Source organism: Musca autumnalis, unplaced genomic scaffold (assembly GCF_047663935.1).
Source record: "Musca autumnalis isolate F117 unplaced genomic scaffold, ASM4766393v1 scaffold_5, whole genome shotgun sequence".
Classification (NCBI taxonomy): Eukaryota; Metazoa; Arthropoda; class Insecta; order Diptera; family Muscidae; genus Musca; species Musca autumnalis.
In genome coordinates this window covers 138,180,213-138,205,678 of record NW_027412088.1, presented here as the reverse complement: position 1 = coordinate 138,205,678, position 25,466 = coordinate 138,180,213, and the positions used below count along the sequence as shown (strand labels likewise).

At 34.1% G+C, this 25,466-nt stretch overlaps 1 protein-coding gene across 17 annotated transcripts in view; it reads left to right on the top strand.

Moving 5' to 3' along the window:
* LOC141406562 (cyclin-dependent kinase 12) overlaps nt 1-25,466 on the top strand; it is an 87,155-nt gene that overhangs the window by 9,100 nt on the left and 52,589 nt on the right. For 2 of the 17 annotated variants that reach the window (XM_073992236.1, XM_073992238.1), the window contains one exon: nt 709-5,548. The exons of 10 other annotated variants lie outside the window; for them this stretch is intronic. In XM_073992236.1, coding sequence (XP_073848337.1) covers nt 1,030-4,668 — 3,639 coding nt within the window. In that variant the 5' untranslated portion in view covers nt 709-1,029 and the 3' untranslated portion in view covers nt 4,669-5,548. Of the gene's footprint in view, nt 1-708; nt 5,549-14,768; nt 14,870-15,000; nt 15,601-25,466 lie in introns of those variants that run through there. 5 more of the 17 variants (XM_073992282.1, XM_073992283.1, XM_073992276.1 and 2 more) reach the window with 3 other exon arrangements.

The window sequence follows — 25,466 nt, the reverse complement described above, 5'->3', positions numbered from 1 at the left end:
CAAAAAGAACAGAGAGCAAGTAACACACATAAAATATAAATATAATGCAGATTTAAGAACGATTAAAACACATTCTGATACCAATGAAGTCATGTCACTAATCGAGTAAAATAAATTACCAACCTACAATATTTTAAAAATTAACACTTTGGTATATCTTCGAATATGATACGATTGACCAATAATTCTAATGTATTTAGCATAAGGAATGCCGCTTTCTGCAATATGCCACCTCACAATAAACAGTACGATTGATTATACCAACAATACGTACTACAGGACCAACACTATTCTACGAAAAACAAAATCAAACGAATCAAAACTTCAAGCAAATGATAGCTTCAAATGCATATCCATTCTCTTCATAGTTTTGTAAAAGGATTTATTTGCATAACAAAGGGTTTTATATGCGAACTGAGAGATTTTAGCCTAAAACGTATGTCGTACTTAAAAAATAGTCTCTATAAATTTTTTGATATATTACCTAGGTATAGTAGTAGAACGCTTTAATTGTCAACGAAGACTTGGGAAGGCATTGAACTAAAATAGAAAGATTTTTCTAATTTTGCTGTGTGTGTCATTAAGTTGCCTCTCAGTTGTTTTTTGAGCCCTGTTTTATATTTATTATCGTACTACTCGATAACACTAAGCATTTGGCATTTAATTTGTTTTTCCATAATCAAGTAACTTTTTTATTATTTTCTCCAGCTCCAGAGGAACATATCTATAAATATCCTTTAAGAAACTATAGTAATTGAACTCTATAAGAAATCAAATTGTTAAAACAAATCATCATTGCTTTATTGCGTATTCCTTTCATTTATTTGAATGGATGAACATTCCTAATATGCCTGCTTTTCTTCTGCCTTACAAGATAAAAAGGGATTGGAGTTTTGTCCATAACATGAGCACCATAGTTATTAAAGAGGAGTAAAAAAGGAATAAAAGGGTAATACGTTGATACCTTACTACGACTTACTAAAGGTTTTCTAAACGGTCCCACAACTTGGAAATCAGCAAACATACGAAATGAATTCGGCAGATGAAATTGAAGTCCACAGTGGCAGTGACTCTAATCACAAAGAACAAAAGACAACAAACAAAGGATCTTCGAATATAGTAGAGTACTCGGATGTTAGTTCGTCAGAATATTCTGATCCTGAAATTGAGAGCTGTCCAAAGACAAATGAGGTGGTGCCGACCCAAAAGAGGGATACGCAATTAGACGTGTATATTAGTAGCGATGAAGATAATTATAGAACTAATCGAAAAGAGAGTTTTGAAAACTCAACGAAGCTTTCGCCCAATCATGTACGAAGAATTATTCTTGGCTCACCCGTCAGAACGACGACGTCCAAGACAAATACAGTTGACAAACATAAATTAAGTAAAGAACTGGACAAGACTGTGACAGAGCAAATCGATCTTTGTGAAATAAGCCATCGGAGCTCATCAGTTTTGTCAAGCCCATCAGTTGTACATATACCACAGAAGAATCCAGCCGAAGAGTCTGACTGGGATGTTGGTCTTGAACAATATGTTTCAAGTGGAACCATTGATACAGATGAATTGGAGGCTGAAATGAAACGACAAAAAAGGAAAAAGTTAAAGAAAGATAAGAAACACAAGAGAAGTCGCAAGTCGAAGAAGCGCAAAAAGAAGAGAGCCAAGTCTTTCTCTAGTATTGAATCAATATCTGACAATGATCTTGATGATGTATTAGATTCATCAGTTTCTCTCAGACACTACACGCCTCCTCCGGTAGCCGCTGTGTCTATTAAAAGTCCTACATATACACCCGAAAAACAACGCAGTCCACGATCTACTGACACGCCTCCACCAATACGTTCTGATAGCAGTCACAATTACTATTCAAAATCTGTTAATCTAGCTCCAGCAGTAGGAAGCGGTACAGGTTCTACAGCATCGGGTAGTGCAAATAATGTTGTCGGTTTACAAGTCACAGTAACTAATCGCATCTCAAGCTCTCGCCATCGAACACCGACTCGTTCCACCGGTACTAAAAGTCGATTCCCGAGTGCTCATTCCCCACACACGCCCCCATTATATGCGGGCGGCAGTTCTATGGTAAATCGTGATTCTCGCAGCGCTCGTTATGTTTTGAGTCCGAGCAAAGACGACCATCGACATCATCATTATCATCACGAACATGATGCATCTATAAGTTCGGGAAGCTCGCACTATCATCAGCGACAGCCAAGCGGTGCTACGGTTTCAGAGAGCCATAAATATAAAGACACAGATAACTATTATCATCATCAGCCATCTACACCTCCTCACAAGAAACGAAAAATGCACGAAAGTCGAACGTCCTCTTCGTCATATTACGAAAGAAGTCATCACAAATCAAGTAGTTCACGAAGCAAGAAAACAATTGATTATGACCGTTACGGAAGACGATTTACCAGAAGCCCCAGTTTCCCAGGGGGGAAGGGACGACAGTCGTCCCCCGTTTCATCTTCAACATATCGAGAAAGTACTTATAAATACAAGTATCCAACCTCTCCGTCTCCTGGACGTTCGAAATCATCGAAACGTAGTGATCGTTACGCTTCGCGATCACGTTCGCCTAGACCTTCCAGATATGCCAAATCTCCCTCCAACTCTCCAACCAGCGTTTCACATCATTATCATCGTTCCCGCCGTTCAACTTCACGATACCGGCGATCTCGTTCCAGTCATTCTGGAGGAAGTATATCGAGGAGTCGATCAAGGTCACCTCGCGATCTAAAACAAAAACGCATTGACTATAGCAAAAAGATAAGTGAAACTAGTCTTTTTGCCGAGCTGGTAAAAGACAAACACAAGCGCCAGAAAGCGTTGCAAGAAATAATCGAAAAACAAGAAGAGAATAGCAACAGTAACGGAGCATTGGTCGTAAACGACAACAGTTCGTCCATGGACAGCAATCAAACAAAATCAGTTACAAATGAACCCACAATTGTCGAAGAGACTTCTTCAAAACCTCCAACACAGCCAGCGATAATCTCAACAACTGCTGCACCAAGCAGTACTGTGGCATCTAATGATGGAGTTAAAAAGGCGCCGGTGGACATAAAGAACATTCCAATGCCGCAGTTGTTCAGTCCAAACGGCACAGATGAAACAGATCGCGCCAAAGTCCAAGCGAAGCATGATCAAGACATTGCCGTAAAACCAAGTAAACCCAAGAGTCTGACCGCATTACCAATGCCACCTGGGACAACAGCCGCAGATTTGGCAGTACCCACAACGCCATCTCCTCCTAGTCGTCAGTTACATGCTGCAGCTAAGAATTCGTCAGCAAATAATGCGAATAAGAAAACGAACACGGCAGCAGCGGCTACAGTTCCGGCCAACAAGAGCCTACTCAATTTGCCAATGCCACCCATGGTTCCGGGAGGCGAGGATCTCAGTGGAGACGATGAACTCATAAACAGTCCCGAAGATTTTGATAATTTAGGTAATAACAATACAAGCGCCGAACAACAAACGGGTCGGGTAGATAAAACCACGAAACCCGAAAATAACACAAAACGCAAACGTCCCGTTATTCTGAATCGAAGAGACTCACGCAACAATGTTCGAGATTGGGGCGAACGTTGCGTTGATGTGTTTGAAATGATTGCACAAATCGGTGAGGGCACATACGGCCAGGTGTACAAGGCTCGCGACAATATTACAAAGGAGATGGTTGCTCTCAAAAAAGTTCGCATGGACCATGAAAAAGAAGGCTTTCCCATAACAGCAGTCCGAGAAATAAAAATCCTGCGGCAGCTTAACCACCCGAAAATCGTCAATTTACATGAGGTTGTAACCGATAAACAAGACGCGCTTGAATTTCGCAAAGACAAGGGTTCGTTTTATTTGGTCTTCGAATACATGGATCACGATTTGATGGGCCTTTTGGCATCGGGAATGGTTGATTTTAATGATGAGAATAATGCCAGTATAATGAAACAACTGCTCGATGGCCTCAATTACTGTCACAAGAAGAATTTCCTACATCGGGACATAAAATGTTCCAATATTTTGATGAATAACAAAGGTCAAGTAAAACTTGCAGATTTTGGACTTGCCCGGTTGTACAACGCCGATGATCGTGATCGACCTTATACAAATAGGGTAATAACACTGTGGTATAGACCGCCTGAATTGCTACTCGGCGAGGAACGTTATGGTCCAGCTATTGATGTGTGGTCGTGTGGTTGCATTTTGGGTGAACTTTTCCTCAAGCGACCACTTTTCCAGGGTAATTACGAAATGGTGTTATTGGAAAATATTTCAAAGGTTTGTGGGTCTCCTGTTCCTGCGGTATGGCCAAATGTAATAAAATTGCCGTTATTTAATACACTGAGGCAAAAAAGAATATACCGAAGACGTTTGAGGGAAGATTTCGAATTTATGCCCACACCAGCTTTGGATTTGCTTGATAGAATGCTGGAACTTGATCCCGATAAGCGAATAACGGCAGAAGATGCCCTTAAATCAGACTGGTTAAAAAATGTAAAGCCCGAAGAAATGTCTGCTCCTATTTTGCCAACATGGCAGGACTGTCACGAAATGTGGAGCAAAAAACGTAGAAAACAAGAACAACAACAATTGCAACAGCAGCAGCAACAGCAAAACGCTAGTGGCAAACATTCGTCTGCTATGGCAGATGTCTGAATTGGAACACTGCGAATGAAAATTAAATTTGGCAATTTTTTAGACTTTGGAAATCAATTAATTTTTTCATGGGGAGAAAAGAATTAACAGAGTAAACGACTATAATTCTCTAGAAAATAAAAATTTCCCGTTAATTTCTGGGAATGGAAGTTCTTCTATATCCAAAAAGCCTATACACACATTTTGCATACCACTTCTTAATGTCTCGACTTTTTAAAAATCAATTCGAAAACATTTCTTATTTCCTATTATTTATATATGAAAAATCTTCATTTGAATCTAAGACTCCATAAAATTTCGATTTATTTACCAAAATAATTGCTCAATGCTCAACTGTTTGGAGAACAAACGTCGTGCTGCAAGACTTCGAAATCCCCTGATACATAAATCAACAATTTACTTACCTCCTAATCTTTGTTACTTTATTAGATAAAATGGGCTTTTTACATATGTTAAGTTTGATTTACGTTATCTAAAGATAATGACAATTATCAACAATATTCAATATCCAAAATTTATAATAGCCTTAATCACATGTAAACCCATCAATACCCCTACCTACCCCCTTTAAAACAACCTATACATATAAAAATAATAATAATTACATTAGATTAGTTTCTATTGGAAATAAATATAAAGATATAATTCTTACAATGAATTGTGAACATTAAACAAAATATAGAATACTTTATGTATGAACGTTTTATATTATTATTATTTTAATTATCCATTAAAATTCATTTAGATTTTGGAGAAGATTTTTTTGTTTATTTAAAAAAAAGAAACATGTTTATTATGCCTATTGTAATCGCTATTATAATTGCCAGAGGGCTTTGAATTACAAAATTGTAAGAATAAATATTAAAAAACAAAATACAAATACCTACTTACTTTCTTACTTAGATGGCTTTACAACCAACCCTGGTGGGGTCTATGCCGAAGAGATTTTCAGGTGCTTCGATTATGTTAGTATCTACTTCATTGAACCACATTTCATTTTGGGTATTGTTTTGAATACTTTTATTGTATGATGTTTCCTGGCCTCGAAGTGCCATTGTGGCGTTTACAGATTCCTGGCTCGCATTGTGTTTAGGCAAAATTCAAAGTACATCAGTTTTATTTTCTGGAACTTGGTCATTTTTTTTGCAAATTTTGTTGAATGTGGTTTTGGATTTTAGTGGAGCCTTATCATGTCGAGTAGCAGAAGTTTTTTTTTTTTTTCAAAACATAGGTGTCACGAAACCAACAAGGAATGTGCCGATATTACTATCTCTTTCAAATCTTTAAACTTTGAATATACCTCAAAACTGGCATTCTGCTATGTATTAAAAAAGGGTAATTTACGTTTATTAGCAAAATAAATATATTTTTCATTACATATTTGTTTTCTCTTTCTTTCGACAGGTTGCCATGTAGGTTTATTACATCGTCCGATTAGCCCAATATTAAACAAAAACTTTCATCTAGACAAACTGATGTTTTCGTGCAGTCTAAATACGACCTACTTTTAATCTTCAAAAAAACGTGCAAAAAATACAGTCAAACATTCAGTGTTTATCCGAAATCCATTGTGTATGCAGTTTATGTACGAATTATAATAACAACTGGCTGAACCCTTTCAAGAAGTAAACGAAAGCAAGTAAAAGATTGTCAATGTGTCCAGTAATGCACGATACAAAACTAAATATCCTTACAACACAGGGAACAAATATTACGCATATTGTGCGTAGTGTGAGTGTTACAGCGTCGAACAAAATTACACGAATAGCTTTAAAACCAATACATTTTTCGAAAGGGAAAGTATATTTGTTAATCTTATACTAATGTTCAATTATTCCCACATCAGTACAAAGGTTAATTAACCCACTTAAAGCCACTGGTCGTTTAAACGCCAGCAAAAAATGTGCATAAAAATGCAGGTAAAAACAGTTAGGTACTTGTTTTATTGCGGGTTTTTTTGTATTTTCTAATTGTTTGCTCATATGTCTGTCCTTCCCCGTTCATAAATTGACATTTGAGCTGCGTAGTTTTTCGCGGTTCGGTCACAAAAATAACCCTTTTCGTGAAGTGATTTTTTGATTTTCTTACAATAGTAAAAAACACATAAGTAGATAAGTTACACTTATAAAACGCAGAGATTAGTTACAAAAGATGTGAAAGTATTATTCTAAAAACATAAATTGTGAATACAAAGCATGAATTATTCTTCTGTATTACACTGCAAAGTTAGCTGTCCCTTTAAACGGACAGTGGCAAAATGCACTACCGTAAATTTGTATGGGAAATTGGTGTTTTTTTACAATTATGGTGTTTTTTACGATGGAAAATATTTTATAAAATGAAGAAGATAGAGAATATCTTTAAAAATAAAAAAACAGTTGGCTTTGTGCGTATGACTAAAAATGAAGTTTACTTTTTTACATATTTGTAAAAACACCAATTTCCCATACAAATTTACGGTAGTGGATTTTGCCACTGTCCGTTTTAATGGACACCCGATTCCGGAAAAACTATAAGTTTTAAGAAAATAAGTTATTTTTAAAAAATGCTTAAAAATGAAAATAAAACTGAATTCAATAAAAAAATTTTAAAATTTCCAAAAAAATTCTGGTGCTAAGTGGGTTAAATAGCTTATACAGGAGGTGAATTTAGGCCTTAATCTACTTTTGATGTCGAAAGATTTTGGTAATGCAAGAAAATGCATCATGATTATATCTATTTAAGGGGTTACCTCTACTTATTACTTTAAAAAAATTGAGATTTTTTTGCTTATTTTTGAAGTGCAGGTAGTATAGAGTATGTCGATCGGATCAAAATTGGATGTGGGAATTGGAAGGGAACAATTTATTGTGATATGTATGTAGCATAGAAACTTTAGACGAGTGTTTCTCGAAATAACATTTTTGAAGTCGAAAACGAAGCTTGTCTTTAAGCGAGGCAAGATTTTTAATTTTTTTGCCCGATTTTTTTTGACCAAAAAGGTAAATTTTTCAAAATTCACACATTTTTTTAAGTTTTTTTTTTTTTTAAATTCTGTTTCATTATTAGGTTCTTGAAATAAAAATCCGCTTTTTTTCATAATTCACACATTATTTTAAATAGATTTTTTTAAAATTCTGTTTCACTTAAAGACAAGGTTATTAGGTTCTTGAAATAAAAATGTTCGAAGATAGGCCCATCCGTTTTTGAGCTATCGTTGGCACCGCAAAACGCTTTTACAAACAAGTTTTTGCAGGTAGCCATTTACCGCAAGGCTATGCAATATTTTTTAACAACAAAAATTCCAAAAGTAGTATAAGATATGCTTTTTCCAGATGAAAGAAAGAACTACTTAAAAATATTGGTAGTTTCATAGAAAAAAGAAATAAAAAAATTGAAAAATATGTTTTTGGTCGACACAGCCAGGGATAACCCCTTAATGGTTTTAATTTTAAATCCATATCTTACCCAAGACAAATTTACCGGTTGACATATGAGGCGAATTCTGGCTGTAAAAAGTTTTATTGTGAGGAACCCATCAAAAAAGAAGAAAACATGAAAATATGTTCTTCAAATTTTAATTATTATTACCGTTGTACATGTGTATTTATCCGTTCATAAATATTTGTCATTTATTTCTAATTACAAATATCTATCTATTTTCACACCAATGTCAATAAATATTTGAAACTTATGTAGATTTCTTTTAAACACTGTCCTAGAAAAAGTTTTTGTAGAGTAGAGTAGAGTTGATAATCGAAGGGGTTCTAACAATTGCTCTGTTCCAGAACCTGCAAGAAGCTACTACTTTTTACTACGATAACATTTTTTCCTTTATGTTATCGAAAAAAATAGTACAAATTAGTAGATTCTTACAGTACTGGAACAGACCAAATGAATTCTCGGTGACGAAAAACACGGTTATGTGATAACAAATTGACTATGGGGTTTTCCGAATATCAAAAAATGAATAAATATTCCTAAGCTTAAAAACAAAACCCCTAATGAGATATAATCAAGGTGCATTAAGTTATCGAGTGCCCCATTATGAGGTAGAAAATGTAATTTTTTTTCTTGTTATAAAAGAATGATCTACAAGTTAATCAATTATACTTTCCATTTCGAAAAAAACTTGTTGTTTTTAACAAAAGCTAGCTGTTTATGTCCAATAATTATGTTCGCCTGTCTTTGTTCGTCTGTATATGGATAATGTAAGCCCACAATTTTTTAATTTAAAACTTCACAATTTGGTTCAGATTTTTATATTCACCCTTATTACGATAGTCGAAGGGGTTTAAGTGTCGTAGACGTAGTCGTAGTTGATATTAGTATGGATTTCTCGAGTAAAAAATGTTTTTTTTTTATATGATAAATCGGTATTACGTATGGCGTTGAAATACGAGATATGAGTCGTGGACGATTCTGTTAACGGCTGGCATATAAAATAGAAAACAAATCTATATTATTGTCAGTAACCATTAAAATTTATTAAAAAAAAAACTATAATAAATAAAATTTTTACTATTATTTATTTTCGTAAGATGAATTTAGGGTTTTTATCAGATGACTAACTTTCTATTGAACATCTGTTAATCCTAATAGTTCAAACGATGATTTCAAACGACAAAAAAGGCTTTTGTCTTAAACTTTTTATAAGAAAAAATTGTTTATAGGAAAACATTGTTGTTGTCATAAATTTTGCAAAAAAAAAAAAAAAAAAAAAAAAAAAAACTGCAACACCAACTACGCCAATAACACACACGGCTTGATTGTTAAGAAAGTTGGGTTAGTTTTTTTCTTCTGGATGAATAAAAGTAAAAAAATACTCTGTTAATATAATATATAATATAATTGTTCCACAAACATCCCATAAGGGACAAGGGAGACTTCTCTCAGTTTGTTAATAATTCAATAATTCTAGTTGCCAAAATAATACCGATTTGCCGTAAATATATGATAAAGGTAGAATAAATAACATTCGGACCTGGGGCTAGATTCTTGTTCTATGAGAATTTGAAATGAAAAATATTTCCTTTATAATTTTTTTCATTTGACCGTTTTCTCCTTTAATAGGGGGCATACACTATGGGCATGCAGGACAGCAACCGATGAACCCTTGTGTAAGTGTGTGATTGAATAGTGTGTGGCATTCCTTCAATCCATATTGCAAAAATGATGAATTTTCCTCCAGAACTCGATTTTGGGTTGAAGTTTTCCAAATTTTTAATTTCCTCACAAATAATATTTGTTGTTTTCAAAAATTATTTGTTGGTTACTTGGAAAATAAACAAAATTCATCGGATTGAAAGGGGTTCATTTACAAAATCAAAACTATTTTGATTTCAATCCTGCCAAAACTACTCCCAAATACATTGACAAAAACTTCAAAATTTACTAATACTATTATGCCGGGCATACACTACCCAGTCAGCATTTTTTGAAAATTTTAATCAAATTCGAGTCTTTTTTGATCCGACTGCACGATTAAAAAGCTAGAATATGAGCTCATTTTCTGATCATAAATGACTCCTTTGTCGGTAGGAAAACATAACCTCAGGCGACTCTTCTAAACAAATCACAAATGAGTCTTTTTCGAGTCGTATTTCAATCATTTATTGGTGTTATGTTGATTAATTTCGGACCCTTTTTCGAGTCTTTTTAGAGTCATGTTTATAATCATTTATGAGTCTTTAGGGAGTCATTTATGAGTCTTTTTGTTGGACGAAATAAATTAAAAAAAAATATTTTTTATTCTTCTTTGTTTCTTTCCTTTGTTTTATAGTCTTTTCTGCTTTGTTATGTCTTTTAATTATCCTTTATGTTGCTTGGTGGTTAGTATACTGCTTCTTCATTTCACTTGGCAAAACCTGTTGTGTTGTGTTTGTCTGTACCTTTAATATTATACGTTACATTTATATCAAAATTTTGTAGAAAGTGTATATGAGAATTTTATTTTTTTTATTTACAACCAAATAAAAATAAAACAAAGCAATCAGTTTTTAATCACCTAACTGTTCAAAATATGATCAGAGTATACATAATTATAATCACTTTTCAAACACCTGTATGACCCTTTTTTGATTAAGCATTTTTCAGTCTTCCAGATGATCAAAATGTGACAATAAATAACAAAAAATTGTCACATTTTAAACACCTCAATGATTTATTTGTGATTGCTACACATTTGTTGTTGTATTTTAAATTGAACTCTTTTTAATCATTACAGGGAGTCACTTTCGAGTCCCTTTCTGATCACACAAGCGACTTAATCAATTTTTGATCACCAAAAGGACTCTAAAAAGACTCCTCAATAAATGATTGAAATACGACTCGAAAAAGACTCATTTGTGATTTGTTTAGAAGAGTCGCCTGAGGTTATGTTTTCCTACCGACAAAGGAGTCATTTATGATCAGAAAATGAGCTCATATTCTAGCTTTTTAATCGTGCAGTCGGATCAAAAAAGACTCGAATTTGATTAAAATTTTCAAAAAATGCTGACTGGGTAGTGTATGCCCGGCATAATAGTATTAGTAAATTTTGAAGTTTTTGTCAATGTATTTGGGAGTAGTTTTGGCAGGATTGAAAACAAAATAGTTTTGATTTTGTAAATGAACCCCTTTCAATCCGATGAATTTTGTTTATTTTCCAAGTAACCAACAAATAATTTTTGAAAACAACAAATATTATTTGTGAGGAAATTAAAAATTTGGAAAACTTCAACACAAAATCGAGTTCTGGAGGAAAATTCATCATTTTTTGCAATATGGATTGAAGGAATGCCACACACTATTCAATCACACACGTACACAAGGGTTCATTTGGCAGTGCAGTTTGGCAGTATAGTGTATGCCCCGCATTACAAATGCTGTCCTGCATGCCCATAGTGTATGCCCGGCATATAAAAGTTTTCATTTCAAATTTTCATAGAACGAGAATCCAGCCCCTATTCTGGCATTCACCTTTACGCCTCAGTGAAACCATCACACGCTAAGCGTTTCTGTAACCCACATTACACCTATTTTTGGTGGGTCAGGCACACTCCAAATTCAATTTTTCTTGACATATGAAATTTCAACATTGAATTTGTAGGCAACAATTTTCTTTTGGAAACTCTTTTGTGACGAGATGAAGTGGGTGTGTAATTTGTATAAAACACGCTGTGAATTCCAGAACAGGCCCGATTGTATGAAGACTGGATAGGAAAATGGATACAATTTCCCATAACATTGCTTTGTTTTTCATTGAATACTTTGTCTAGGCACTATGTGTATGTTCTCGACTGAAAACAAATAATCGAGATCTTTTAACAATTTCTATTTCAATCCACTGTGGACAATGTTGTATGAGATGGGTTCTGAAAAAGGAAGAGAATAGGAGAAAAACAAAGAGAGAAGTTTAAGAAAGTACGTAGATTATAAAAATATACAGTCTTAAAAGGAGAAAAAAGGAGTAGCAAGATGATGGTAAGAAATCATGATTCTGGGTAAACGCTAGAGCTCCCATTGGGTGACGTCATAATAGATTAATCAAATATCTCGTCTCTATCTTGACAAGTCTATAGTAGTTAACACTATCGTTGTTCCATTTCAGGGATTTTGCCAAATGCTAATGACTTCATGATTAAAGCAGAGTTTTTAACTTCAAGATTTGCTCCCGATTCTGCCGTAAACCACATATTAAATTTATTAAGTTTCAATTCCATTGAGACCTTAAAGTCTACGCTCGTGGGTGGAAATAACGTATCCTATAATCGTATCCTTTTCAACTGCCCCGCCAAACCTACTCATCTAACTCCAGTGGATCTGTGGTTACATCCCATCGAAGCAGCCGCTTTCCTGGAACTGGAGATATACTCTGAACCAGATTGAACAGAAGAACGAACATACAAACATAATTATAAACACTGTTACAACAACAACAACATAAATCTAACAGCCAGTTTCTGTATGTCGAAAGAACATTGTGGGCGAATGAAACACGCCCGAACTTTAGTTTTCGAAATAATTTTACCTTTGCTTTTGCTTCAAAACTAAAAACAAATATGAAAAACACACAAGAGTTTGGACGTGTTTCTTTCGCACACGTTCTTCTTTCGACATATAGAAACAGGCTGAAACAGTGTTATATTCGGAAATTATTTTATATTCCCTCAGTATTTATGCATACGGGAAAACGTGTCTCATCGAAATAATGGTTTTAGACCCCAAGTATGTTTGGACGAAACTAGTTTCAGACAATTTGGAATCGATTTAGCCATGTCCGTCTGTCTGTCTAGTTAGCTGGAACGCACGATACTTTGCCCATCGTTAAATTTCTACCAGACATAGATGAGGTTCCGATATTGACTTTATCGGTCCGCTCTTTCGGGTTCCACCCTTAAACATGTTGGGAAAAGTGTTATTCAAAACATGCTTTCGAATCGCTTTGATTCTTTTTGCAACAACGTGTATTCGCTGCTTCCATTACGAAGGTACATGTCAGCGGCAAGTCCATATTTCCTGAGAAAATAGTTCGAAAGCTGTGAAAAGCAAGAATAGTAACTGGAGCGCATGGTAACTTGAGAACGGATCAACCGATTTGGTCCGAAATTTGGCTTTTTTGCTCGGGTCATATCGGTCGACTCCTTCCGGCATCTCCACCTCAAATGTGCAAAAAAATCACGATTATCTTGAACGGAGCAACCAAACTTTGGATCTCCTGATAGTTTGTCCAAATTTAGTTTAACTTCGAAAATGATCCACATCGGTCTTTTCCAAAAAAGTTGATCGAAAAGAAATGACTCCCAAAATAAGATCCACTTCCAAAAAAGGGCCACGAAATCTGAAATCCCCATACATACTTATTGGGGAAAAGGATTTTAGTGACTTAGCCGGTATTCGATTCGATTTTGTCAATAAATAAAAGTTACAACTCACAAAGGCTGAGGATATATCTCTGTCGCAAGGCCGACTGATATTTTTTTACTTGTTTTAAATAATATCTAATAAAGAACAATTATATGTGGCGGAACAGCGTGAAGAAGGATAAACATGGATGTGGCAGAAGTTTCTTTAGTAAAGAACATTCTCTGATAAGTTTTAATTCAATATTGTCTAGAGAAACTCGATGTAAAGACGAAGAGGTGCGAACATATACAGCCCAATTATCAACTCCCCGTCAGTTTTCTCACTTTTTCCTCTAAGTTGAAACGGCAGAAAGACAAAACTCACGGGGAGTTTACATTCATAATCATCCTGATAGTGTCGATCAGTGATCATAAGACTCTATGGAACCAATATCGACTTTGCAAGACTTGTGAGGACGAAGAGGAGATGGAGGCGATTGAGCATCTGTTATGTCGCTGCACTATGTTTAAATGCAGCAGGCAGGGACTATTGTGTGACTATGAAATTTGTACCATAACTTATCTCTCCAATCTAGATCCTGCGATGTTTGTTCGTTTTGCGTGAGGGTCTTTACCGTTAACATTACATTCCTCAATCCTTTATTCATTGCATTTTCTTGTATATATTTTCAGGATAAACACAATGGACCTAAGCTATGCGAGTTAAGCAGCTGTGATGAATTAAAGCTGCCCATCGTTAAACCTAACCTAAAACGCTGTCGTTTATTTTAAATATTTCGCTTAACAGCCATACGTGATCATCTAAGTCAAATTTAATGCAGCCCAATACTAATTACACTGTGACACAAAACGTAGGTGAAAATCTGCGCAGAGATAATTCCTTTTGGGGATGAAAGCCCACTTCACTCGTATAGCTTTGGTCCATTGAAGCATATACTCAAATTTGATTTAAAGACAGTATGCAGTTCCAAATAAAATTTGTTTATGAGTAGATTATTTATAGAAATAAAAATGAGACTTTTTCTCGAAATTTGTCAAAAAATCAATTTTATAAAGTTTCCTACATACATATGTATTTATGTTATCATTAACGAAGAAAATGTTAGTGGAACACTGTGTATTATTTATGCAAAACTTTAATTTAATTTAATCGACTGTGTAGTATTTATCTAAAACTTTAATCGATTTAATGAGCACTTCCTTGTTGGTTTATTATTATCCTTGTTGGCAATTATTCCTATGGAGTATACTTGAAACTATGAAAATATACATTTAGTAGTCAAAGTTAGTTAGTTAGTTAAAGATACGGTGGAGACAGTGCTAAGTATTTGCTAAGAATCTGCAATAAAACTCCATAAAATAAATATGTATCTTGAGTTTGTGCTTTTTTATTTATATATGTGTGAATTGAAAATACTTCAGACTTCGTCCTCTCTTACTGATACATGCAATTGTGTGACAAATTCTTCTGATTTTTTAATGAGTGGTTTTTGTTTTCGAGTTTCAGATAACTAAGTGAATAAAGTGTTTGAGAATAAAATTTCAAAATAAAGAAAAACATTAAATTTTTTGCAAACATAAATATATAATTCAAGGCAATAATTCCGATATGCTGCCAGTGCTTGCCAGTGCTACGTAAAAGATAAATGTTTCAAAATGCATTGATTGATAAAGCAAAATTAGTGCGATGGTAGAAGATTTGAATGTGTTGGCCTGTTATATGGACTTGTTGGTATTTTCGGTGTTCTAATACAACTTATCAATTAAACATTTATTCGACTGCCTTCCAGACTGTGCAATGATGTGATAATAAACACTTTTTGAACTGTGAAGTGATTAAATTGATTGCAAAAACTTCGCTCACATTTACATACGTATGTATGTCGCAAGAATGACAATATTTTCAGTGTAACTCTTTATGTTGAATACTATACAGAAAATGAGAAAAAATTACGGAACTAATTTTCAAAATTTAAAAATTTTAAAGAAGAATTATCATTTTTAATTTATGAAAATGTGCGTGAATATTGACTTTAAGTGTTATTCAACAATTTATGCAAAATGAAGATCCAAAAGTTGTTAAACAATTATTTGCGAATATTAAGAGGTATGTAAAATATATTAACAGCAGGATATGTTCCTTTCACTTTTGCAAGGCTTACAACTTGTTGATAAATTGATCGATAGCCATAGAACTGATTATATAGTTTTTGGTGTGTTCTAATCTGCAGTATAAATTTTAAGGCGCCTGCCCGACATCATTGGTGATAGTATGTAAATTTTCGAAAATTTGAGAATATATGCGTGAGTTTTTCAAGGGAAAGATTTCAAGATTTCGAGAATCGACTGAATGCATTGCTACACACTTGTCATGCACACACATACAAAAAGGGTTCATCGGTCCGACAACAGGACTGATAGATGAGTGGAGGCCTTTATAACTTCGGTTTGGACAAATATACAAATCGTATTCCTCCTTGAAATTGTGGAGATAGGTTCAAACAACTGTATTTTTTAGCCGTCCTGGTTTCTGTCAGAAAATTCAGCGTTATAACATTTGTATTTATTTGAAAAATGTACCTATTAGTTCGAAGATCATTTCTTTAATATTAATTTTAATTAATTTCGAATCCATACAACCACCATTATGCGACCGGTTTCTCCGTTGGTAGCGGCTCATCAGACATATTGGCTGTGGAGTGGCTTCTCTGTCATCGAAATTCTTCTCTTTCAAATGCAATTTGTTTTTACTGTGGTGGATATTTATCCACTCAATCTGTATGGCTTCCATGACAAACACTTATTTATATAAGGTAGAAGTGACAATCAACTGTATTTATACTTTTTTGTAAATTTAGTTTTTAAAATGTAATAGGGTCTACTCATAAAATTTGAAATTTTAAAACTTGCTATCATAAAATACTGCTTTTCATCCTAAACGTGTAATAAAAATGCCCTACGACAGTTCTGAATGCTTTATATTTACATTTTGGTTCAAATTTGTTATATTTTAGAAGATTTTCAAAATGTATTCACGTTTTTCCTGAGAAAGTTTTTGGAAAGACCCTATTATTCAATATTTTCTTGGACAATTAATTTTCAATAACAACAATGTTGTTTTTGTAAATTTGTTAGTTGTTGTAATTGTCCATATTTATATTAGGCAATTTTCCTTGCGGCAATTGTCACTTTGATGGAGAGGGAGGTGAGGCATACGGTAACTCTTTTCCTCTCAACACCCTCTCTCACCTACAAACTGACAATTGCCGCAAGGAAAATTGCCTAAAATATGGACATTCATGCACATTTTTTATATAAATTTGCCTTGGTCTTTATCAACGTTTATTATTTATATTATACGTAGCATTTATATCGAAATTATTTGAAAAATGTAAATGGGAATTTTATACAAACAGCATAAAATTATTTTGTGAAGAAAAACATTCACCAAATGTTCGAAAATGATATCGTTTTCGAAACATGTGGAAAACATTCGAAAAATATCAGCAACTGGTATAGTGGGTTTATTTTTGTTGAGGACATTACTAACACAACACCCCATTTTTGACACATATGTAAATCAATTCGTTGGCCACATATTCAACAAATGTTTGTAGTTTTGTAAGTTTGGCATCTGAGCCTCGATCTTCACTGGAACGTCTTATTCGGTATTTCGGCTAAAATTATACTGTTCTAATAAGGACCGCGAGAACTATCCGAAATAAACTTTAAAATTTATCTGGAAACAGGTCTCAATCTGCACTTAAGAAAAATGGTTCGAACTTCGTAGGGGAGATATCGGAGAACATTCGAAGATGGACTATATACCTCCCCCACAAAGTTCGCGTTTTCGATGGACAGGGGATATCTGCGCCAAATGTTCTTGATATAGACAATATTGTCGTGTAGCTTCCAAGTTTTTCGAATTCCCTCGAGGACAGGTAACCTCTCTCAGATTATTGTTGTTATAATTTGACACTCTATGTAGTCGTTTGCGGATAGGAAATATCCGTATCCAATTTATTAACAGATATTAACATTGATTTGGAATGTCCACAATACCATCATTCGATCTCCCCGTAGATGCATTTCTCAATACGCACAGGCTAAAGGTAGACAGGACGCGACCTAGGGACTCCCCGTAAAAATTTTATTTTTTTTAACCTCTTCATAAACGGTGTCAATATGTATTTCATGGCTATGCTTGTCTGTAAAGCTGATTGATACTTTTTTTTACACAACTAATACCCCGTTTGCACTTGACCAGATTAAATAAACCCACTGGGTTTCAAACCTCAATTCCATAGCGCAAACGTGAAATAAATCCTTATAAAGAAGGTTAACCCGGCAAAAAGCTCTAATGTAAATGCCGTTTAAGATCCACATGCTTGAGAAATTTTTTTATTTACATTACTTACCGTTATCGAGAAGTATTCAACAATCCTCAAACGAGGTTTTGTTTATTTGACCACAATGACTATTTTGACCGGAGTAATATTCCCCATATAGATGCACGCCCGCCCTGAACGTCGAATGTCCGCTAAAAAAAAACTTCAAAAATGTTGGCAAATTTTCCACAGATGATGCATTTCCTACCGATTCCAACGATATATAACTTTTGTTGCGGAAATGTATACATCCCGACATATAGCCCTCGAATGCCCCCACTTATAACTTAAGCACCAACTCGCAGCCACATGAGCCGAATAAGAAATTACAATGTAATATAGACAAACTACCTACCATGGGGCTGAAAAATAATGGCCCCGACAATAAATTCCAAAACTCAAAATTAATAAAATGTGTACTAATCAGTTGGGGTTTTCGTAATGTGTTCTTTAAAACAAGCTTTCATATAATGTCAAATGCATCTTCCAAATTGTTTCTGCTATATTTTACATCCAAAAGTAGCAAAAATAAATGTTTCCTCTGTCTATACAAGTAAAACCACGTAAGAAAATACTTTAATCATTCAATATATATCAAATAGTGGGAACTATAAAAACTTTGATCTACATACAATGCTGGACATATCAATGGAAACTTTTTCAACTAAACTAAATATAATAATTTTTGACTAAATTCATTTATTCCTTAGCTAGATATACCTGGATATATTTGCATAAAATTAAATATGAAGGTATAGTTAACTAAGGAATAAATGTACTTAGTCAAAAATTATTATATTTAGTTTTCTGAAAAAAGTTTCCATTGATATGTCCAGCACTGTATATTGGCAATTTTCTTCAAGGGCTTTCTTTACCCATTAGGGAGACCACTTAGTTTTCTCGTATAAAAACATTATACTTCTAAATGAAAACCCTCGATTCGATAGTTCTCCAAAAGGTTTTCTCTCATGATACCAATGTCTTTCCTTATAGTATATGAATAGAGTTTCACTTAAAAAATAACAGGAAGATCATCTTAGAGGATACCCAAACTTTTCTCAAAAAATCAGCATAAAGTGAAGTGGGCTTGGCCGTCCTATTAAACAAGTTACCTAAAAAAGGAATTACATCCAATCCGAGCCGAAAATATCGATAAAAGTTCCAAAATACCTGAAATCGGACGATACCGTCATTTGAGGGCTATGTCCATAATTTTTGGTGAATAAGTTTCTTGATCACTGGAGACCATAAATGCCAAATGATAGCTAATTCGGTCTAAAAAATGTAGCTAACAACTTCAAAATAGCTGAAATCGGACGGTACGGTTATATGGAGGCTATACCAAAACGAAAACCGATATAGCCATCTTCGAACATGACTTGCCTGCACACAAAATGCGCCAAAATTTCAGCGTCTTATCCCAACTTTTGTGGATGTTAGAGTGATTACCACAGACGGGTCGACATACATAGATCGTCTCAGAATTTTACCCAAGAATATATAGTCAACATAAATGCCTAAAGACGTAACTCCAAAAAGAAATCAAAATTCCGTTTTTGATTGAACTTTGTTTGCTCATTTCCCCTCTCCTTTTGCATAGTGTTAATTTCTTCCTTTGACTTTATTTGTAGTCCCGTTAGTTGAGACATTCGATTTTACTTTACAAGCCAATAGAAAATAATTATATGTGCATTACAAAACATTCGCGTCTCTCACGTCGTAAACTGATCATCGAAAGTTTTATTTTGCATATTTTTCTTAAAATCAATAAAGTGAACATATTTTGGCCACTTTCGGAGAACCATTTATAGCATTTATAGCTCGAAATGCCACGAGGAACCCAATTGTCAGAAGAGGAGCAAGGGAAAACAGGCAAAAAGTTGGAGAAATTGTAGAATTGGGCATAACTGTCACAAGACAACGTGTAGAACAAATATTAAGACATGGCATTGGTCTTACATATGAGAAAAAACTCCAAAAACCCTGCCTTACCCAGTGACACAAAAATGCAAGAATTCGTTTTGCTGAAAAATACAAATTTTGGGATGAAGAATTTGAAAGTGTTATTTTTAGTGATGAAAAAAGTTTAATTTGGACGGACCTGATGGTCATCATATATACTGGAGAGATTTGCGACAACCTCGTCAATCGTGTTACAAACGAAACCATGGTGGTGGATCTCTTATGGTATGGGCTGCATTCGGAGCTCGAGGAAAGTCTAATTTATGTTTTGTTTCAACAAACATAAATACCGAAGCTTATGTTGAGTTGTTAGAAAACAACTTAATAGATTTTGCTGGAGAACTTTACGGAGATAATTGGATTTTCCAGCAAGATAATGCTCCTATTCACGTGGCACGACGTACCAAGGACTTTTTAAAGGAACGAAATATACCCTTATTGGAGTGGCCAGCCATAAGTCCCGACCTAAATCCAATTGAAGACCTTTGGGGTATACTTTCCGCCAAAGTCTTCGCAAAATCTAAGCAGTACACGACGTTAAAAGAGTTGTCAGTCAGTAAGGGCAATTCCATATCTTATTAAATGTACAACAATTTTGTTCGTTATTATGAATTAACAAGAATTTTCGTTTTTTGCACATATAAATATTTTCTATGAAAATGTTTTTATAACCTATTTTTCTTTTATATGAAATGAATAAGAACACACATTTCTTTTACATTCATAAAGAGTTCGTACGCACTAATTATAATCTAAAATGAATTATGTAAATATATTTTGTTTTCGATAATATAACAATATTACTTTGCACATATAATTATTTTACGTAGGTATCATTTTATTGCGTTTTTTTGCTTCTCCTGTAAACTTAGGTTTTTATGTTAGTTTACTTCTTTGGATATTTATGGTGACGATATATACTTTATAGAGTAGCTAATGATATCTGCATTGTTTGACCATCTACGGCGTAGATTCTACGCCAACCTACTTTAGAATACTACAAGAAGCGGAGATATTCGCATAAAAAACGTTGACGTTTTGCCCATTCCAACCCTTAATATTATTCCACCATCATCAATAACTAAAGGCTTCTTCCTCTCTGGGACCGTAATTAACGTTTCGATCAAAATTCAGCTCGTCGAGACATTAATTTTCTCATGGGCTTGCGACTATTATTACTTCTATGTGTTACAAACTTTTGGACCAAAACCAATTTATAATACCCTCCCTACATAGTGGTGTAGAGTATAAAAATAGATCAAACTGTTTTCTTATTTTTTAGTCAATACTCGTATCTCTCGCATATTTGTGTTTAATTTGCTAGATGGTCGTATTGACTTTTTAATTAAACTTCAACCGAAACTAATTAATTAAACACACAATTCTTGACGTGACCGCCCTCTGAATCAATCTGGTGCATAGAACCGGCCGCCGAGTGATTGTCAACCGAAACTAGTCTTCTCCACCGTAAAACATTTTGTTGTTAACGCCAGCAACAGGAAAATATTATAGATATTGATATATAATTTTTTCTGTATGGGGTGGGTAGGGCAAGATTGATATACTACTAACACTTGTCTTGCTATTGAATGTTTGCCTAGGTACTATTTTTAGGTAAAATTGAATTTGTCTATATGCCCTGCTGAGAACTGATTTCCATCCTCGCCGATCGGTTAGTTTCCAACTAAAGTTTTAAAAACCTTGATTTTTTAATATAATTGTTATAAAATAATAGCATTTACAAAAAATGGCATTAGATGTGTACAAATTTACCACTTTTATAGATAATTCTTGTAGTTTATAACGTTAAAAGGATACCCAGCAAAATGTTCGATGCCAAAGATGACATTCAATCATGGGTGCAAGTGATCTAGCATGTCATCTTTTTAGCATCTTCATCGATGAATTTTATATGAGCGTGGACCCCAAAAGATGACGTTCTTTTCTGGATCCTAAGCATGTCATTTTAACCAATGCGTTGACATGTCATTTCCACCAATGATTTGACATGTCATTTTCACCAATGCTTTGACACGTCATTTTCACCCATGCTTTGACATGTCATTTTAACCAATACTTTGGCATGTCATTTTCACCAACCCCTTGGCATGAAATTTTCATGTCTTGTTTGGAAAATGGAAATGCTGTATTGAAATATGGTTTTCATGAAAAACAAAACTCTTAATTAATTCAAACGAATTCATGAAATAACTACAATTAATTTATCAGTTTAGTTTTTCAAAAGTTTACATCCAAAATTGCAATGTAATCACCACCGCTGCAACGCAAAAGATTACTTCCTCCGTTCTCCGCAACTGATATTCTTTCATCTTACAAAAGGTTTTTTCAATTATCTTCCCATCACCAGTTCATATTTCGACATGGACTCCAAATGCACTCCTTTAAGTATTTTTATTTCGTAAATTACTTTTATTTTATAATTTTGTTATTTTATAACAACATTTTGGTAATTTATACTCTTTTGTTTAGTGACGGAAATATGTAGGGACTACAACCCGGCTTGCTTTAGGGATCTCTAAGAACAAAATGTAACGAACGGGGAGGAGAGACTTATTATGGAAAATACCATTTATGCTTAATTAATTTATTTTTAATTGTTTCTTTCCAAAAGTAGTTTCTTCTTTATTTTCAGATTCTTGTTCCTTTTCGTTTCGGACTTTTTTTCAAATTCCAAGAAGCGAGATTTGATTGATTTCATTCTATGTCAGATTTAGAACAGACAAGGGAACTTTTAAAATAGCAATGTGTGCAGTCCGATTCTATTTTTAGCTCGATGGTTGGGACTTCATATATTACCAATTGTTTAGAAGTTTTAGTTGTTTGATATGCAGGAAATGTAAGACAACATCACGACGACAGTTCTAACAACTTTGGTCTGTTCCAGAAACTGCAAGAATCTACTTATTTTTACTACGATAACAATTTTTCCTTTATGTTATCGGAAAAAATAGTAAAAATTAGTAGATTTTTGCAGTACTGGAACATACCAAAATGAAAATAAACAGGTGTGTAAATAAAAACACAAACATCATCTCTATTGGATCGATGGAATGGGTACAAATGCTGATGAAAAGATCGGATCTTTCACGAGTTCCTTTGCATTGGTTCAAATCCTAATGAAAAGATCGGATCTTTCACGACTTCCTTTGAACCAATGCAAAAGATGACATGAAATCACGTCATCGCAAAGAACCCCTTCTGTCAAATTTTGCTGGGTAGTAAGAAAGCAGGGGCCTAATTCTCGCATACGTGATCGAGTTATTTCGATCGATATTTTCAGTATTTGGATTACGGCAGCATCCGTTGTCGAATACACTTTCGAGTGGAATCTTGCCAATTTTTTCCCGCCACACATTTGCTGTCGAAATGATTATTTTTGTGGCAAAAAACGAACTTTAATGGAACATTTTGCAATAAAACTAATCAAAATCACATACTAATGACTTTTTCCAATAAAATTTGTAAAAAAAAATAGACAAAAAGTGGCTGTTTCTTAAAAATTAAAAATATATTTTCCAATGCCAGAATGTGATTTTTATATTTTTACATAGAGGAATTGATTTCGGGTCACTATTACTTTTAATTTTTCACAATTTTCTATTATTTTATACAATTTTCATGTTTTCATTTCAACGCGCACAACAACTTGTTTGTAATTTTTGTGTTTACCATTGGTATTGGCATTTCGATAACATAAAGGAAAAAATGTTATCGTAGTAAAAAATAGTAGCTTTTTGCAGGTTCTGGAACAGAGCACATATGTTTCACCGTTCGATAACCGTATGTATCGATAACTTTTTTAAATAATTTCGATCGTATAAGGGAATCCAAAATTTTCGATCGTTCGTAATTTGTCTTCGAACAAAAACTCGCTCGATAACGGATGCGAGAATTAGACCCCAGGACTAATAAGTTGCAAGCAAGAAAAAATGTTTGGCATTTTGAGCTCTGAGTAGGTAGTAACACATATTTCTGTAAACAATTATATTCATAGGCCCCACTTACAAAGGCAATCCAGATTTGAAGTATATATTTTGATGGTTTAATCGACATTTTTCAATCAATTTCACGAAGCCATTGTTGTAAGATTTTTTAATGATATTCAACATAGGTCCAACTTTAGGTATGGCCCCCATAGAACAGTACCCCCTGATTTCTGGCATTTTGGGGGTCTTGACCATATCTTTCAATGAAATTGTCTACACCTTGGCTATCGGTAATCCCTAGTGTTAGAAAACCTTTTTGCAAAAAATTTTTGAATTGGACCACGTTTTGATAGGGTCCTCATATAATGGTACCGGCCGATTTTCGGAATTTCGAAGGTTTTATATAAGTTATTAATTTGAAATGGCCGAAATGCCACTAAATCTTTCCTGGAGGTAGGTAACCCCCAGAAAATTGTCGATTAAAGTAGGAACCCCCTTTGATGTTGTCCCCATAAATCGGTACCACCCAATATTCGGTATTTTTAGGGTTCTAGCCGTAATAATCAATCAAAATGGCTGAATTTTCCAAATTTTACATTGAGGACCACATTTTGACGTATCCTTCATATAACTAAACCGCACAATGTCTCTTCTGAAAGGTGCCTTCAGTATTTTGGGTACCATTTCCAAAAAATTCGTTGGGGGGAAATAGGGGGAACATAACTAAAACTTTACATGAAATGTCAATATACTGAAGAAATGACATTACAAAAGTCCTTCAGCAATTCAATATGAATCCCAAAAATTAACAAAAACAAAACTGCATAAAAATTAAGTTAATACATTGTTTTTCAATATTCGAATGAAATTTGGTCAATATCGGGTTCATTTAGTTTGATATAAATATTTTACTTTCACCTAACTTTTGCACTAAATTAACCTTGAAATCCAACCTGTTAAAATTTTTCTTTTTTGCTGCTATACTCAAAAAGTACAGTAAGAAGTAATCCATAACAAATTTATTTTAGAGAAATTTAACATGTTAGGAGTAGATATGAACACATTTGGTACCAAAAATTAGTCTTTCATTTCTTTAATTTTGACCAATGGCAGCGACCACTGTGGGTCGTTTCGCTGGCGGTTAAACTGCTCATCAGACATTAAATTTGGTTGGTCATTCAGAAGGATGTGTAAGGAGCTATAATAATATTTATTGTTCCACAAACATCCCAGAAGGGACAAGGCAAGCTTCTCTCATATCAATCAGTGCACCCCGATTCATATTAGCTCAATGATAGGGGACCTACTGTTTATCGCCGAGTCCAAATGGCGTGCCTTAAGACACAACATGTAGAGAAGTTTTACATGGATGAAATACTCAGGAAATGTCGCCAACATTATACTGAGAGTTATGATATTTGGAGCCATTTGCTTCTCACTTATTTTCTTTAATTCTGTGAATCATAAAAAGGTCGTAAACGTTTATTTTTTTTTTCAAAGATATAATTAATAATCAAAATTTGAATGGAATAAACGTTATTGTACACGGTGCTCTTGAATCATATTTAAATGGAAGGTGCTTACACCTGGGAAGTTTTTGCGGATTCTGAAACTACAATGTTCGTAGATGAGAAAAATCAAAAAACAAAAAAAAAAAAAAAAATCGCCGGAGCGCT